This window comes from Bubalus kerabau, chromosome 13, assembly GCF_029407905.1.
Source record: "Bubalus kerabau isolate K-KA32 ecotype Philippines breed swamp buffalo chromosome 13, PCC_UOA_SB_1v2, whole genome shotgun sequence".
Lineage (NCBI taxonomy): Eukaryota > Metazoa > Chordata > Mammalia > Artiodactyla > Bovidae > Bubalus > Bubalus kerabau.
Window position 1 is genome coordinate 33,718,812 of NC_073636.1, and position 18,350 is coordinate 33,737,161.

Below are 18,350 nucleotides of genomic sequence, written 5' to 3' on the forward strand. Positions count from 1 at the left end.
TGCAGCTAACAATAATTTTCCTATTTTAGCTGCCTCCTCCATGAATTCCCATCCAGAAATATCCCCTTTCCTTATACTACCAAGCACTTTGTCATGTCTTGTCTCCATATGGCTCTAGCATTTCATTTTGTATTGCATTCATTTGTGTATCTGTCTTCCACTAGATTTTTTCCATCTGTCACAGTGTTGAGCACAGAATGTGCACACAATAGGTATTCAGTAAATCTGTCGAATGAATAAATGTTACCATGTATAGTTATGTCCACATTTCATCCCCTTTTTGGTTAGCAAGTGATAAAAGGTTTTTTTTTTTTTTTTTTTTTTAACTTGTGTATGTTTTAAAAACCAGTTAGTCAGTGTTTTTTGGATAAAATAGATATTTTTATTCCTTCCTACAGCTTCTGGCATCTACCAGAAGAGATCAAGATAATATGCAGACTGAACTGAATCGCCTTCAGGCAGAAAATGATGCTTCTAAGGAAGAAGTAAAGGAAGTTTTACAAGCCTTGGAAGAACTTGCTGTCAACTATGATCAGAAGTCTCAGGAAGTTGAAGACAAAACTAAGGAATATGAATTACTTAGTGATGAGCTGAATCAGAAATCGGTAGGATACAGTTTTTTTTCTTAATACTTTGGTAAATTATTCTTAATTGGAAAGTTACCTGAGTAAATTATTTCTGTAAAAGCTTAAGACTGATAACATCGATTCTTCAAGAACTCAAGTGTCAACTTTATTTCCTCCCATATATGAAGCTTTAAGGTGGAGGAAGAGGGTTATTTTTTTAGTTTCTAAAGGTCTATTAATATGTAGTTAAAGTGGTATTTTAATTGGCTACATATTGGCTACTCCAGTTATTAGTCTACTGTTAAAAGAAAAAAAAGTTGACTACTAGTTGCCCAGTAAAATTATTGGCCAACTGTTCAAACTATGATTTTTAAAATGTGCACAAAAAGCAAACTAGCAGGATATATGACTTCATGTAACTTACATTTTGTTCACTGTTAAATTTCCAATACCTGGACCAGTGTCTTCTAGGACAGTGTAATAGCTTCATCATGGTTCCCCAGGAAATGAAGATTTTTGTTTTCATCACTGTAAGGCAAGAGTCCCTGCCCTCTGGCAGTGATGCCAGAAATAGTACACAACTGTGACTGCTTCTGCAATATTTTGAGCATCACCATGGATGAGCTCTCTTTTTCTTAAAGTTTTGTTGTTAATGCTGGCTTCTTGTTTAGAAATCATATTTAAAGTTGGACATAGGATCAGTGCTCACCAGCTGTTTCCCTGTCACATCAAGTGTTTAAAGGAAAGCAATCAGTGCTACAAAATGACATTTTTGAAAGCCTTTCTGCTCCTGGAGAAGTTCCTTTTCCCTTTTTGATCTCCCAGGTTACATTTAGCTTGAAGTTGTAATTAATACCATGGAAATCAGAATACCTTTATAACTCTTAACTGAGTTGCATTACTAGCAAACCTAATTTCTGTTTGGACAAATGATAGGAGTTTCCTAAAACTCTGTAAACTGTAAGTTAGTCCTTAACCACTGACTTCAGCCTTTATGACGTTCTGTTTGTGTCCCAGTTTCTATATGAGCACTGTATTGGTAAGGAGTTAGAAACCCCTAAAGTGGTCTGCATCTTTTTATATACTTAAGAGTATTGCTGTTCAGTTGTTAGAAATATTGTCTGGTAATTTGGACTTGGTGGTATATTGTAGATCACACTGAGTGAACTCACAATCTGCTGGTTTTCAGACACTTAAGGAAATGACCAGAAGAAATGAGCAGCTGAAACAATGGTATCTTTACTAAAAGATACTGATTAAAAGTCAACAACTTGCATTAAAAATACAGTATATGATCTGTGACACAACTAACAGTTTTAAAGCAGGCAGGTTCAGTTGAATTTTCAAAATTGTGGTGACTTTGTTGCTGGTAAGCCAGCTATTGTTTTAAATTTATGATTATAGTAATTCATATAGTAATGCTACTTCACTGTCTCCTGGATAATTGCATGTATCATAGTACAAAAGTAGTAGTAATTATCAGGTGAATTCTTCTCAGAAACTAAATACTATATAAAACGCAGATAAAACTTAATCAGCCATCTAGAAGACTTATCAGTTCCATACTAACATATATTTTCTTAGACTGTTTCCGAAGGTAATAAATGAAAATAAAATCTAGTTAATTTGAAAGTTTTCCACTTCTAGGTAGAAAACATCCAATCTCAAAAATTAGTGAAGTAATACAAACTGTCTGCTCTTGATGGAGCTACAATATGGCTACTTTACATGGTCCTCTTAGGCCTAAAATACATTTTAAATTTGAGCTGAGAGCTAGCCCAGAACTCAGTAGAGAATTCAAGAAAATTAAAGCAGAAAATAATGGTTTTGTGAGTACTGAATGAAAGTGAAAGTGAAGTCGCTCAGTCGTGTCCGACTCTTTGCAACCCCATGGACTGCAGCCTACCAGGCTCCTCCGTCCATGGGATTCTCCAGGCAAGAATACTGGAGTGGGTTGCCATTTCCTTCTCCAGGGGATCTTCCCAACCCAGGGATCGAACCCAGGTCTCCCACATTGCAGGCAGTCGCTTTAACCTCTGAGCCACCAGGGAAGGTGACTGAATGAATATACCTGTCAATATTTGAGTTGATCTTTCATTTAATAGATTTCACTGTACCTTTTGTGTTTTGTTCTATTAGGCAAGTTTAGCAAGTATAGATGCTGAGCTTCAGAAACTTAAGGAAATGACCAACCACCAGAAAAAAAGAGCAGCAGAGATGATGGCATCTTTACTAAAAGACCTGGCAGAAATAGGAATTGCTGTGGGAAACAACGACGTAAAGGTAATTACAACTACCTGAGAGGAAGCATGATTATCTGTATAGAACTCAAGCTTTCATTTTTCACAAAGCCCTTTTCATACCCGTCATCTCCTCCTCCAAGACCCATCTGTAGTAGAGGGTATTAGCTTCATTTTAATAGATGAGGAAGAGGGAGAGGATAAAGGGTCCTCAAGGAGACATGCTCAGTCAGTAGCATTTATCTGGACTGCATGTTTGGTTTTCTTCTCTATGCACTTAGAAATTATTGTTAATAAATTACTACACATAAAGTGTGTAATTGAAACAATAGCTCCAGGAGTAAACTAAGTAAATTAGCTTCTGATTGTGAGCACTGCTAATTAATTCTTTATATTTGGAAATTTTTTAAGCATACAGTAGTAAACAGGACAATACTGTGAACCTCAGAGTTAATCAGTTATCAAAATTTTGCTACATTTTTTCTTTTCTAATAATCTTCAGGGTGCGGATACTTAGTTATATTAGCACTAGTGTGTAGTTAAAAAAAAAATTGCAACCTGGTAGATTTTAAAATTTAGATCAAAAATACAAGCTAGACTCTTAACTGAAAAAACATGCACATAACATGAAAGATTTCTGTATTGCAGTAGATATTTGTATGGACTTCCTTTTTTTAAAATTAAGGTCTAATTATAGTGACAAGGAGAGCAAATTTATACTTGAGTTTGTAGTGAAAGCCAGCTAAGCAGCCCTGTTTAAGAGTTGGAAATGAAATAAAAGCTTTCACTGTGGAGCACACTTTCCTTCTGTTGTTATTCCAAACTATTGTTTATTGATGGAGGCAAGGATTCATTCTCATAATTGTGTCGTTTCTTAATGCTGGCTCACCTGATCAGAACAGAAGTGCATTGTTAAACATTGAATGATGTGACTTGCTCTTTCTTCACTGTCAGTCGAACATCCTGCCCTATCCTGTTTGTGGTGAAGTATGTGAGATTGATTACATTCTGTTGGAATCTTCCAGTATAAAAAAAGTAGATTTCCTTCATATTCTGAACACTGCAAACATGTTCAAATTTTTCTTTGTAAATTTGTGCCTTGTTTTTAGAAAAATCCATCCATTTCATTGAAGAAGAAAATGACAACCCACTCCAGTATTCTTGCCTAGAAAATTCCATGGACAGAGGAGCCTGTCAGGCTACAGTCCATGGCATCACAGAGTCGGACATGACTGAGCAACTAACGCTTTTCACTTTTTTCATCCATTTCATGTTAATTTAGTAAGTGAAAAAGTGGTAAAGGTAGAGAAAATAAAGAGTAAGACTGGCTTATGTCTTATGGCAGAGCCAGTGATAACCAGACATCTAAACCGCTTTTGTCACTAAACCATTGCAGTATTTTGAAAACAAGTCAGACTTGCAGATAGGTTCTTTAAAAAGAAAAAATGGATCCTCAATTTTCTTGTGTTTTGCATGTAATTCTTTTCCTGTTAAACATCATCAGTAAGCGCTGCTTGAGTTCTCCTTGTTTCGCATGTTTTGCATTATGTTTCACTCTTTGTGTTATACAAGTCTCTGAATTTTGATGAATGCATAATACAGATTCACCATTGCAATATCAGAATCATTTCATGGTCCTAACAAGTTGCTTGTGCTTTATCTACTCATCCCTCTCCCTTGAATCACTAGCAAACATTGATCTTTTTAACTGTCTCTAGTTGTGCCATTTCCAGAATGTCATATAAGTGGAATCATACAGTATTAGCTGTTTCAGACTGGCTTCTTTTACTTCAGTTCAGTTCAGTCGCTCAGTCGTGTCCGACTCTTTGTGACCCCATGAATTGCAGCACACCAGGCCTCCCTGTCCATCACCAACTCCTGAAGTTCACTTAAACTCACGTCCATCGAGTCGGTAATTCCATCCAGCCATCTCATCCTCTGTCGTCCCCTTCTCCTCCTGACCTCAATCCCTCCCAGCATCAGAGTCTTTTCCAATGAGTCAACTCTTCGCATGAGGTGGCCAGAGTACTGGAGTTTCAGCTTTAGCATCATTCCTTCCAAAGAAATCCCAGGGCTGATCTCCTTCAGAATGGACTGGCTGGATCTCCTTGCAGTCCAAGGGACTCTCAAGAGTCTTCTCCAACACCACAGTTCAAAAGCATCAGTTCTTCGGCACTCAGCTTTCTTCACAGTCCAACTCTAACATCTATACATGACCACTGGAAAAACCATAGCCTTGATTAGATGGACCTTTGTTGGCAAAGTAATGTCTCTGCTTTTGAATATGCTATCTAGGTTGGTCATAACTTTCCTTCCAAGGAGTAAGCGTCTTTTAATTTCATGGCTGCAGTCACCATCTGCAGTGATTTTGGAGCCCCCAAAAATAAAGTCTGACACTGTTTTCCACTGTTCCCCCATCTTTTTCCCATGAAGTGATGGGACCAGATGTCGTGATCTTCGTTTTCTGAATGTTGAGCTTTAAGCCAACTTTTTCACTCTCCACTTTCACTTTCATCAAGAGGCTTTTTAGCTCCTCTTCACATTCTGCCGTAAGGGTGGTGTCATCTGCATATCTGAGGTTATTGATATTTCTCCCAGCAATCTTGATTCCAGCTTGTGCTTCTTCCAGCCCAGCGTTTCTCATGATGTACTCTGCATAGAAGTTAAATAAGCAGGGTGACAGTATACAGCCTTGACGTACTCCTTTTCCTATTTGGAACCAGTCTGTTGTTCCCTGTCCAGTTCTAACTGTTGCTTCCTGACCTGCATACAGGTTTCTCAAGAGGCAGGTCAGGTGGTCTGGTATTCCCATTTCTTTCAGAATTTTCCACAGTTTATTGTGATCCACATTTAAGGTTTTTCCATGTCATCTTTTAGCTTGATAGCTCGTTTCATTTTTGTATGTAAAAGAAAATGAAAGTGTTAGTTGCTCAGTCGTGTCTGACTCTTTCCGATCCCATGGACTGTAGCCTGCCAGGCTCTGTCCATGGAATTCTCCAGACAAGAATAGTGGAGTGGATTGTCATTCCCTTCTCCCTGGGATCTTCCAGACCCAGGGATTGAACCTGATGTCCTGCATTGCAGGCAGATTCTTCACCATTTGAGCCACCAGGGAAGCCCTTTTGTATGTAGGTAGGTACCTGTTGAAGGCCACTTTGGTTACCTCCAGTTTAAAGCTGCTGTAAACAGACATTCATGTGCAGGTTTTTCTGAGTACATAAGTTTTTGATTCGATGGGTTAAAATAACTAAGAGCATGATTGCTAGATCATAGGTTAAGACTATATTAACTTAGTAAGAAAGTCCCAAACTGTGTTCGAAATTGGCTTATAGCATTTTTTGTTCCCACCAGCAATAAAATGAAAGTTCTATTAATTCACATCCTCACCAGTATTTGATGTCATCATTTTTTTGGTTTGAGCCTTTTTAATAGTTGTGTGACATTATCATACAGTTTTGGTGTTTTTGTTTTTAATTGAAGGATAATTGCTTTACAGTATTGTGTTGGTGTCTGCTATACATAAACATGAGTCAGTCATAGCACACTGTTGTTTAATTTGCGTTTTGGACTCTTTATTTTCTTACCTTGAATTTTAAGAGTTCTGTTTGTGTGTTTTGAATAATAGTCCTTCATTAGGTTTGTGTTTTGCAGATATTTCTCCCAGTCTGGCTTTTTTTTTTTTTTTTTTTTTTTTTTAATTTTATTTTACTGGCTTATCTTTTTAATGAAGTCTAGCTTGCCATTCTTTTTCTTCATGGATTGTGGTTTTGGTGTTACACTTTAAAACCTCATCTCCAAACCCACGGTCACCTAGATTTTCTCATTTGTTTATCTTCTAGAAGTTTTTTGGTTTTGAATTTACATTTAGGTATATGATCTATTGGGAGTTCATTTTTTTCTATGAGGTATTTACATGTGGGCGACTAGTTTTTCCATCAGTTTAATAAAAAGACTGTCCATTTTCCATTTAATTCCCTTTGTCCTCTGTCAGAGATTATTTGACTGTGTCTGTATGCTATTCCTAGGCTTTCGATTCTTTTCTAATAAACCTATTTGTTCTTTTGTCAGTACCATGTCATCTTAATAACTGGAGGTTTAGTAAGTCTTGAAGTTGGGTAGTGTCAGTCCTTCAACTTTGTTGTTCCTCAGTATTATGTTGGCTGTTCCTTTTAAGTGATAATATGAATGACATCAGAAAGAGAGGTTTTTAGTTTCAGATTCCCTTTTTTTTAAATTTTATTTTTATTTTTAAACTTTACAATCTTGTATTAGTTTTGCCAAATATCAAAATGAATCCGCCACAGGTATACATGTGTTCCCCATCCTGAACCCTCCTCCCTCCTCCCTCCCCATACCCTCCCTCTGGGTCGTCCCAGTGCACCAGCCCCAAGCATCCAGTATCGTGCATCGAACCTGGACTGGCGACTCGCTTCATACATGATATTATACATGTTTCAATGCCATTCTCCCAAATCTCCCCACCCTCTCCCTCTCCCACAGAGTTCATAAGACTGATCTATACATTAGTGTCTCTTTTGCTGTCTCATACACAGGGTTATTGTTACCATCTTTCTAAATTCCCTATATGCGTTAGTATACTGTACTGGTGTTTTTTTTTCTGGCTTACTTCACTCTGTATAATAGGCTCCAGTTTCATCCACCTCATTAGAACTGATTCAAATGTATTCTTTTTAATGGCTGAGTAATACTCCATTGTGTATATGTACCACAGCTTTCTTATCCATTCATCTGCTGATGGGCATCTAGGTTGCTTCCATGTCCTGGCTATTATAAACAGTGCTGCGATGAACATTGGGATACACGTGTCTCTTTCCCTTCTGGTTTCCTCAGTGTGTATGCCCAGCAGTGGGATTGCTGGATCATAAGGCAGTTCTATTTCCAGTTTTTTAAGGAATCTCCACACTGTTCTCCATAGTGGCTGTACTAGTTTGCATTCCCACCAACAGTGTAAGAGGGTTCCCTTTTCTCCACACCCTTTCCAGCATTTATTGCTTGTAGACTTTTGGATCGCAGCCATTCTGACTGGCTCAGATTCCCTTGTTTCCTTGTTTTGCTAATATATTGGAAAGTGATTGACTTTTGATAAGTTAATCTTGTATCCTGTAATGTTGCTGTAATGGCTTGTTAGTTCCAGGAGTTTTTCTTTAAACAGTCATGTTATCTGCACACAAAGACAAGCTTACTTCTTTCTTCTCAAGCTCCTTATTTTTAATTTGAAGTATAGTTGATTTACAATATTGTGTTAATTTTTCCTGTAAACCAGGGTGATTGATTTATACATAGATACACATTCTTTTTCATATACTTTTTCCAGTATGATTTAGCACAGAATATTTAAGATATATCCCTGTGCTATACAGTAGGACCTTGTTGTTTATCCAGTCTATATATACTAGTTTGCATCTGCTAATCCCAACCTCCCACTCTCTCCTTCCCCCCTCCTCCCCCCACCCGCCCCACCCCCTCACCCACTCCCCACTGCCCCTTGGCAAGTACTAGGTGATGCCCAGAAGTGGGACTAACTGCTGGATCATATGGTAATTCTATTTTTAGTTTATTTTGAGAAACCTCCATAGTGTTCTCCATAGTGGCTGCAGCAGTTTACATTCTCACCAGCAGCGTAGGAGGGTTCCCTTTTCTCCACACCCTCTCCAGCATTTGTTATTTGTAGACTTTTTAATGTAGGCCATTCTGACCAATATTAGGTGGTACCTCATTGTATTTTTGATTTGCATTTCTCTAATAATTAGTGGTATTAAACATCTTTTCATGTGCCTTTTGGCTATCTGTATTTCCTCTTTGGAGAGATGTCTAAGTCTTCTGCCTCTTATGGGGGGTGAGGTGTTTTGTTGTTGAGTTGTGTGAGCTGTTTGTGTATTTTGGAAATTAAGCCCTTGATGGCCTCATCATTTGCATATATTTTCTGCCATTCTGTAGGTTGTCTTTTTGTTTTGATTATGGTTTCCTTTTCTTTGCAAAAGCTTGTAAGTTTGATTAGGTCCCATTTGTTTGCTTTTGCTTTCTGCTGCCTTGGGATACTGAACTTAAGAAAACATTGCTGTGATTTGTCAGAGAATATTTTGCCTATTATCTCTTCTAGTTTTATGGTGTCATGTCTAATGTTTAAGTCTTTAAGCCCTTTTATTTTATTTTATTTTATTTGAGTTTATTTTTGTGCATGGTGTGAAGGAGTCTTAACTTCATTGATTCATCTGGCTGTCCAACTTTCTCAACACCATTTGCTAAAAGACTTTTTCCCATTGTATGTTCTTTTTATCTTTGTCAGAGGTTAATTGTCCATAGGTGTGGGTTTATTTCTGGGTTCTCTGTGCCAGTATCATGCTTTTCTGCTGACTGTAGCCTTGTAGTATTATCTGAAGTCTGGGAGGGTTATACCTCCTGCTTTTTCCTTAGGATTGCTTTGGCAATTCTAGATCTTATGGTTTCATATAAATTTTAGGATTATTTAGTTCTGTGATGAATGTCATGGGTAATTTGATAGTAATCCCATTAAATCTATAGCTTGCTCTGGGTAATATGGCCATTTTAACAATATTAATTCTTCCAGTTCAAGAACATGGAATATCTTTCCATTTCTTTGAATAAACATCAGTTTCCTTTATTAATGTTTTGTAGTTTTCAGCATGTAAGTCTTCTGCCTACGTGGTTCAGGTTTATTCCTGTTTTATATGTTTATTGATATGATTTTAAAGGATACTGGGGTTTTTTACATTGCCTTTCTGATATTTTATTATTAATGTAAAGAAATGCAACCAGTTTCTATATGTTAATTTGTATCCTGCTACCTTGCTGAATTCATTTTATCAATTCTAGTTTTTGTGTGGATTCTGTAGGGTTTTCTATATATAGTATATTATCTACATATGATAATTTTACCTGTTTCAGTTTGGATATCTTTTATTTCTTTTTCTTGTCTGGTTGATGTGGTTAGAACTTCCAGTACTATATTGAATAGAATTGGTGAGGGTAGGCATCCTTGTCTTGTTCCAGATGTTAGTGGGAGGGTCAAGCTCTATTTTTGTGTTTTATTTTTATGTTTTGGGGTTTGGGGAATTTCTTTGGTCATACTGTGTGGCTTGTGGGATCTTAGTTCCCCAACCAGGGATTGAACCCGGGGACCAGCAGTGAAAGTGAGTCCTAACCACTCAACCACTGGGGAATTTACCTGAGCTCCTTATTTTTTGACACTGAATATTGTACTGGAATTTTGTAATGAAACTCATGAAAGTTACTAAGGAATGTGCACTGACCACAGTTCCTCCTTAGTGAACTTAAAAATCATTCTTTTCCAGTCACCTAAACATCATTATTTGTTAAGTTTTGAACTGGACTTAACACATAAACAGTAAATTTACTGAGCGCCTTTGAGGAAGAAATCCACAAAGTGAAAGAGGCAGAGTTTATTAGTTTTGTTTGTTTATATGTTATATTTTTTTTCCCTGTAGGCGTGTGTTAACATTAAGTTTAGAAGGTAAGGAAGGCAAAAATTAAGCTCTCCTTTACTTACCCTTTAGTAAAAACAATATTTAATAAAAGTTCCAAACTTCCTACAAATGTTGAATAATATTAAAAGTATTTAATTTTGTTTAAGATTTTAGAACCTAATTGGATAAACACACACAAAAAACCTTTTTTTATCTTTCATTTCTGTTTCTCCTTTTCTCACAGCAGCCTGAGGGAACTGGCATGATAGATGAAGAATTCACTGTTGCAAGGCTCTACATTAGCAAAATGAAGTCAGAAGTAAAAACCATGGTAAAACGCTGCAAACAGTTAGAAAGCACACAAACTGAGAGCATCAAGAAAATGGAAGAAAATGAAAAGGAGTTAGCAGCATGCCAGCTTCGTATCTCTCAAGTATGTGTTACAGAACAGACCTTCCTCATTTTTTTGAACAGCCACATAATAAATTTTATTTATTGTTAAAGTTCTAAGAAAAATGACCTTTTGTAGGTTATTTTGAGTAACAACATTAAGCAGTTAATTCAGCTACTTTTTCCTACTCTAGCTGCAGTGTGATAACATGAATGATTTAACTGGGTTATATTTGGTGACATGTATATGTTAAGTATAGGAATTTACTAGAAAGCTGTGACTGATGACTACTGAATCTGGAATAATTCTAGCATAAGCAAAACTGCAGGGCCAGTTATATGGCTTTGGCAACTAAATGGATGAGACCATTCAGCAGGATAGGAATTGGAGGAGAAAGGTAGAGGTTAATGTTAGTTGGAGATAACAGTAAGAATATTACTTCATAAATCAGCCTTTAAAGTGCCTTGTTTTGTAAGTGTTAGAAACTGCACAGATGATCATTTCATTGATTAAATTCTTCATCATTATAAAAACTTGCCCCTGAACATTTTGGTCTTAAGTATCTTGTTCTGTAAGTTTATTTTATGTTCAATATAGTGATAAATCTTGCTTACTCTCAAATATTCTGAACAGCTGAGTGTGTATGAGAGGTTTGCCTCCATTCATTGGCTCCACTTCATAACAGTTTATTTTCCTCAAAAGCATGAAGCCAAAATCAAATCATTGACTGAGTATCTTCAAAATGTGGAGCAAAAGAAAAGACAGCTGGAGGAGTCTGTTGATTCCCTCAGTGAAGAGCTAGTCCAGCTTCGAGCACAAGGTACTCTCTTCCAGTTATTCGTGAGTTATATCTACGTTATAAACTGTTACTGACTCCAGTATGATTGTAGTAAACATATTCACACTGATGGAGAATACACTAGTAGGAATACAGACCAATTGGAATAGTAAATATTACATTTTAGTGTGGCTTTGAAATTGTTTTTGAATATGGAAGTGACCAATCTAGGAATTTCTAAGTTGTGTGTGTGTGTGTGCACGCACGTGTGCATGTCCCGTGTGCACCTGTCCTGACACAGGGGACTTAGAAAGCTGTCTTGCTTCCCTACACACACTAGCCCATCTATTCCAGAATTTGGCCAAAAAAATAAAGGAAACCATAATATCAATACAAAGAATATAACTACGGTTAACTAATCAGTATGTACTGAGTAAAATTTACTATGTGGCATTTGGGTAATTTAAAGTCAAGTACTGTTAAGGAAAGTTGTTTGGTCAGTCATGTCTGACTCTTCTGTGACCATAGCTTGCCAGGCTCCTCTGTCCATGGGATTTTCCAGGCAAGAATACTAGAGTGGGTTGCCATTTCCTTCTCCAAGGAATCTTGCCCACCCAGGGATCGAACCCACGTCTCCTGTGTTGACAGGAGGATTCTTTACCACTGAGCCACCAGAGAAAGCCCATTAAGGAACCTAGCTTCATAAAACCCATTTGCCCCTTGGTTTGTATCACGAACTCTCTTCTGTTTTCTCTTCCAACCCAAACAGAGAAAGTGCATGAAATGGAAAAGGAGCACTTGAATAAAGTTCAGACAGCAAATGAAGTTAAGGTAAGTTTGATGTAACATTGGACTCTAAAGGCTTTAATTCATCATTATTAATCATGATTAATCTGACTTAAAATCCTTTCCCCCAATTATTTTAGCAAGCTGTTGAACAGCAGATCCAAAGCCATAGAGAAACTCATCAAAAACAAATTAGTAGTTTGAGAGATGAAGTCGAGGCAAAAGAAAAACTTATTACTGATCTTCAAGAGTAAGTGTGCTTTCCTTTCTTCTGAGGTAGTAGAAACTAACTTGGAAAGACTTGCCTGTTTAGACAGGAGGACATAAAAGGTCACTGGTGGGTAATATATCCTTATTTCTAATGTTTCTAACCTGCATTTTTCTTTGAAACAATTTTTGACTTGAAAATAAAGAATCTTCATTTGTGAGAACTTCTAGTTCCAGTGGAAGTTTTTGAAAATTTTTCTTAGGTCTTTTGATGTAGATATTCAGTAAAAAAAATATTGCCCAACTTTAACCGTTATTTCAGATAAACATCACTGTCTTCTCCAGATCCTTTCCTTAACGTTTTTAAAAAATAATTATTTATTTTAGGCTGCATTGTCTCTTGTTTGGGGCATGCAGGCCTCTCTGATTGTGGTGTATGGCTCTAGGGAGTCTGGGCTCTGTAGTTTGTAGCACTCAGGGTCTCTAGTTGAGGCATGAGAGCTCAGTTGCCCCATAGCATATGGGGTCTTAGTTCCCCAACCAAGGATTGAACCCAGGTTCCTGCATTGCAAGGTGGATTCTTAACCAGTGGACCACCAGGGAATTCCTGAGAAAAACTTTACGAAAACTGTGGGTTTTAAAAATGTTTCTTTTAATAGAAGTGGTTGTCTTAGTTTTTCTAGAACATATTTTTCTTACTTCCACAGCCATACACATATAGCATAGAATTGATAGAAATTTGAGGTCTTTGACCAAATCATGATTTGAGTAGGAGGCAAAGGAGAGGAACAAAAAATGATGACAAAGCTTGGGACATGGAACTTTTTGTTAATGGATTTAGGGAAAGAATTCAGGAGAATGAAACATAACGAAATCAAGATGTGGTTTTAAATCAAACTGAAAAATATCATATGGCTGAATGTGGCCAGATCCTCTTTCTGCCTCTGTGGATGGCAGCCTAAAGAGGAGGCCTGGTGTATGTGAATGGTGAGACTACAGAATTTAAGACTTTGAAAATTTTTAATTACAGCATTCAGAAAATGATGATTTTGATCTTGTGAGGTGTTTTTTATTTTGTCAGCCAAAACCAGAAAATGATGTTAGAGCAAGAACGCCTGAGAGTAGAACATGAAAAGTTGAAAGCTACAGATCAGGAAAAGAGCAGAAAACTACATGAACTTACGTGAGTAGATGTTTTGATTCAAGTTTAAAAATAAAAAACTAAATTAGAGAATTGCAGGCTTTTCTCTCAGTTATATTCAGTGGATAAATGTTTCACTTCGCGTAGACGAAGGGGTGTTTTTCTTAAACCCTCTGAATTGGTTTGATTTATACCTAAAAACATGCAATACATTCTTGTACTTTAGTGAAAGCAAGGTCTTATATTTCACTGATAATTAAGATTCAGATTACTTCAAGATCCATCATAAAAATAAACCTAAAGCGCGACATTTAGAAGTTTAGATTTCAGGATCTGCTACAAAAACTGTTTTTGTCAGATTTGATCTTGTGTAAAAACAGATTCTTTTTTGTCTTCAGTAATTTATAATCTGTAATTTTCCTTTAGTCAGAGTTGTTTCTGATATGCTATATGATAATACATATTCTAAAATTCAGAAGGAACCACTCCTTATTCCTTATGCCACATATTCTTTCACTTCTCCCATTGCTATGACAGTTCTTTCCTGATAACCTATAGATTTTAGAAGATTATAAGGCATATATAAATTTCTTTGAAAGGCTGAACATTGGTAAATTTTTTCAAAATAAGATCTTTTTCATATATGAATTTAAGCATTGATCCTGTCAGATAAAAATATTTGATTGAATACCTGTGCTAAATAAAACTAGAATTTATGGACTCAAAAGCCCATATTTACTGTATTTGTATATTCTCCTACTGTTCAGGGTTATGCAAGATAGACGAGAACAAGCAAGACAAGACTTGAAAGGTTTGGAAGAGACAGTGGTAAGAAAAACTTGGAAATAAATAGGATTGGGGAATATTAATGGATTCTTCCCCTGGTTTTAGTAAATTTGAAGACCAGCTTCTAAAAATTCTGCTTTCTTAATTCAAGGCAAAGGAACTTCAGACTTTACACAACCTGCGGAAGCTCTTTGTTCAGGACCTGGCCACCAGGGTTAAAAAGGTAATAAAACAATACCAGGGTGGATATTTATGTAGTAGTGCTTGTTGTTTTTGTTGTTCATCGCTAAGTCATGTCTGACTCTTTGCAACACCATGGACTGCAGCACACCTTAAAACTCCTCTGACCTCCTCTGTCTCCCGGAGTTTGCTCACAGTCATGTCCGTTGAGCCAGTGATGCTATCTAACCATCACGTCCTCTGCCACCTGCTCCGTTCTCCTTTCGCCTTACAGTAGTGCTTTCTGTGTCTGATTGTATTCACAAGTGAAATAACTTTACATTGTCGTAACAGCTTTGGTAGTAAACTTAGACATTTTATTTGATCCAGTAATACTTTTTCATAGCATTGATGGATGTTTTTCTAGAGCGCTGAGATTGATTCAGATGACACTGGAGGCAGTGCTGCTCAGAAGCAGAAAATCTCCTTTCTTGAAAATAATCTGGAACAACTCACCAAAGTCCACAAACAGGTAATAAAGAGTCTATTCCAATGTCACTGCAATAAAAACTGAGGAGTAACAAGCATTTGAATCTTAAGAGTCCTAAGGATTTTCATACCCTGAGCCATTCTGTTACTCTGTCATGCAATTATATAAATAAACCACTAGCAATTTTTACATTAGTTACTATTTTTAACAGCCTTTTATCAAGAGGCCAGTGAAAAGATGGGTTGTTATTTTCTTTGTAGGGCTTCAGGTCTGTCAGTTTCCTTAATTTATTCATGGTCATTTTTAAATCTCTGGGAGACAAGTCTTTAAGTTAAAATACTGTTGTTGTTTTTGGGGGGGGAGGGGGTCTTCATACATTTAATACCTCAGAGTGTGAAATATATAAAATAACAAGGCAGTTCAATTTTTTTTTTTTTTTGTAAAGTAGGGACTTCCCTGGCAGTCCAGTGATTAGGACTCTACATTTCCATTATGGGGGTTCAGATTCTATCCCTGGTCAGGGAACCTAAGATCCCACAAGCTATGCAGTGTGGCCAAAAAAAAAAAGAGGAATACTTACTGTGGGGTTTGTTTGTTTTGTTTACTTTTTTCTTTTATTAAGGCTTGATAACATGATTCAGTTACTTAGTTTTTAAGCTCCTTGGCATACTTAATTGTTGTATGTCTTTGTTACTGTAAACCTGGTGTTTGCACTAGAGTGAGATTCAGGAAATTTTAGCCTTTCTTTCAGCACTTATTAAGGACTTGTTTACATTTACTTGTGGATCTTACTGTATCTAAAAGGATTTTCATGTCCACCAGATGAGTCTCTTGATGAAGAGACCTAATGCTATGTTATAACATATTGTCATGGGGGAAAGAACAGTCTCACCAGCCCCCCAATATTGAATGAAATTATATTTGGGGGGAGACATGTGAGTATATTTATAGATACATGTATTATCTGCATGTTGCTGCCTAAATTAAACTAGCTGTGGGAAAACCTTAACATAAAATGTAGTGTGTTTTTTTTTTTTTTTTTCCAAGAGAAGTTACAAAATGTTTATATTTTTTCAAATCATCAGTAAAGCCAGAATCCTTGTTTTCTGTGTCTACCTTTAGCTGGTACGTGATAATGCAGATCTTCGCTGTGAGCTCCCTAAGCTGGAAAAGCGACTCAGAGCTACAGCTGAGAGGGTGAAAGCTTTGGAGTCTGCACTAAAAGAAGCCAAAGAAAATGCATCTCGCGATCGTAAACGCTATCAGCAGGAAGTAGATCGTATAAAGGAAGCAGTCAGATCAAAGAATATGGCCAGAAGAGGACATTCTGCACAGATTGGTTAGTAGGACACAATAAAACCATGAAGCTTTGCTTTGGTTTAAATATTTTTATTTACTTGAGAATGTAATCTGATTTGTCATGTGGTATTTGTTACATTTCCTAGTTTACCAGAGGGTGGCACTGTTGGGAGTGACAAGCGTTGAGGCATAGCCACCTTAGCAGGGGAAGGAGCTAAGTCAGAACTAGATGAGCAAGACTGGTCAGGTTTAGAGAAACCAAGAAGAGCACTGTTATTAAAGCAAGAAGAGACTTGAAAGAAAATGTCATCCAGTATCTTGTGCTTTACTTGTAAAGCAGTGATACAGGAATAAGGTTTTTAAAAAGTTATTAAATTTAACCTTTCAACAAGATTTTTAAGGATTGTATAGGTCCTCGACAAAAGGATGTAACTGAAAAGAAAAAGAGAGATGGAAGAATTTGCTGAGAAACAAAAAGCCAAAGAAAAAACCTTTGGGAATGTGTTGTAAATAAAGACAAGAGACTAAAGTAAGCGTTTGTTTTTCATACTAGCTAAACCTATTCGTCCTGGGCAACATCCAGCAGCTTCTCCAACTCATCCAAGTGCGATTCGTGGAGGAGGTGCATTTGTTCAGAACAGCCAGCCGGTGGCTGTGCGAGGTGGAGGAGGCAAGCAGGTGTAAGCTCCCCACGACACCCGCGGGTTTGTGAGCTCTCTCTGGCTTTTGAATCACAGCTGTCCTTGGGAGGTGTTCAGCAACTGGTGGTTAAATACTTTTTTGGATTCTAACATTAGTAGCATGTTTTCTTTTTTTATATGGGATTCTGAAAGTAACTTACCATGGTTTCCTTTAGAGTTTTTTCATAATTCAAATCATAGTATCTGCATATTCAAATTTGTGTTCTTACTGTTGTTAACCGAATACTGGGTCATTTTTTTAAAGCTCTTAACTGTTGTGTTATCTAGTGTAAATACCATGGTTTTGTGGCTATTTTACTGGATATTTAATTATGTTAATTTTTTAATACTTGGAATTTTCCAGTGTTGAAATTTTCATGTATGAAATTTGAAGTAATGAAACATCTTTTTATGCCTCCTTACTTTCAGATTATTTCCAGAAGATTCCCATAAGTGGAATCACAAGAAAGGGAACATTTGTAAGATTCTTGACACATACTAACTAACACACTGCTATTCCCAGTGACTGTGCTAAATTGTATCCTAGCCAAGGACACTGTCTATTTTGCTGCATCTTTGCCAGTATTAATAGTTTTTTTGTTTTGTTTTGTTTTTAGCAGCAGCAGCATTATTCATGTAATAGTTTCTTTTTTTTTTTAATTTTATTTTATTTTTAAACTTTAAATATTATATTAGTTTTTAAATGTCCAGTTTAATAGGCTGGAATAAGCATCTCATTGATTTAGGAATGAATTTGAATTTTTCATATATTTATTGGCCCATTTATATGCTTTTTTTTTTCCTGTGTCCTTTGCCATTTTACTCTTGTGAGTGGTTTTTCTGACTGATTTATGAGTTCTTGTTTCTTTGTAAATACAAGTAATAGCTGCACCCTGTCGAAGGATAGACAGTTATCGCAAAGCAAGAAAATAAATATCATCTGGAAATAGCACCCAATATATATATCCTTCTGGAACTTTCTTTAAATATTATAACTTTTAAATTAGGAAGGTTAAAATGTAAATAACTGTAACATACTACCAGTATACTATGCTGTTCTGAATATGCTATCTGATAGCCTGCTTTTTTAACTTGGCAATATATTGTGAACATTTTCTTAATACAACATGGCTAATTATAGCTGCCTATCATTTTATCAGATTTAATTCTTAGCAAGTCCCAAGTGTGTAGGTGGTTTGGAAACTAAGGAAACTAAAAAACACAGTATAATTATGAGATAGTTAACTGGTTTGTTTCTGACAAACACTAAAGTTGTTTTATTTTAATCTTCCTTGTTTTTATGTTGTCATTTTTGCATAACATTGGCTTGCAATTTGAGTAGAATATTAAGCAGCATCCTG

The 18,350-nt window shown here is 36.5% G+C and overlaps 1 protein-coding gene across 3 annotated transcripts in view; it reads left to right on the forward strand.

The window, feature by feature from the left end:
• KIF5B (kinesin family member 5B) overlaps nucleotides 1–18,350 on the forward strand; it is a 48,919-nt gene that overhangs the window by 26,052 nt on the left and 4,517 nt on the right. Inside the window, exons 14-25 of one of the 3 annotated variants that reach the window (XM_055543970.1) lie at nucleotides 399–605; nucleotides 2,706–2,849; nucleotides 10,520–10,705; nucleotides 11,366–11,483; nucleotides 12,211–12,272; nucleotides 12,368–12,477; nucleotides 13,516–13,617; nucleotides 14,343–14,403; nucleotides 14,513–14,584; nucleotides 14,948–15,052; nucleotides 16,133–16,349; nucleotides 16,863–16,989. In XM_055543970.1, coding sequence (XP_055399945.1) covers nucleotides 399–605; nucleotides 2,706–2,849; nucleotides 10,520–10,705; nucleotides 11,366–11,483; nucleotides 12,211–12,272; nucleotides 12,368–12,477; nucleotides 13,516–13,617; nucleotides 14,343–14,403; nucleotides 14,513–14,584; nucleotides 14,948–15,052; nucleotides 16,133–16,349; nucleotides 16,863–16,989 — 1,511 coding nt within the window. Of the gene's footprint in view, nucleotides 1–398; nucleotides 606–2,705; nucleotides 2,850–10,516; nucleotides 10,706–11,365; nucleotides 11,484–12,210; nucleotides 12,273–12,367; nucleotides 12,478–13,515; nucleotides 13,618–14,342; nucleotides 14,404–14,512; nucleotides 14,585–14,947; nucleotides 15,053–16,132; nucleotides 16,350–16,862; nucleotides 17,014–18,350 lie in introns of all 3 variants that reach the window. The other 2 variants (XM_055543968.1, XM_055543969.1) reach the window with 2 other exon arrangements.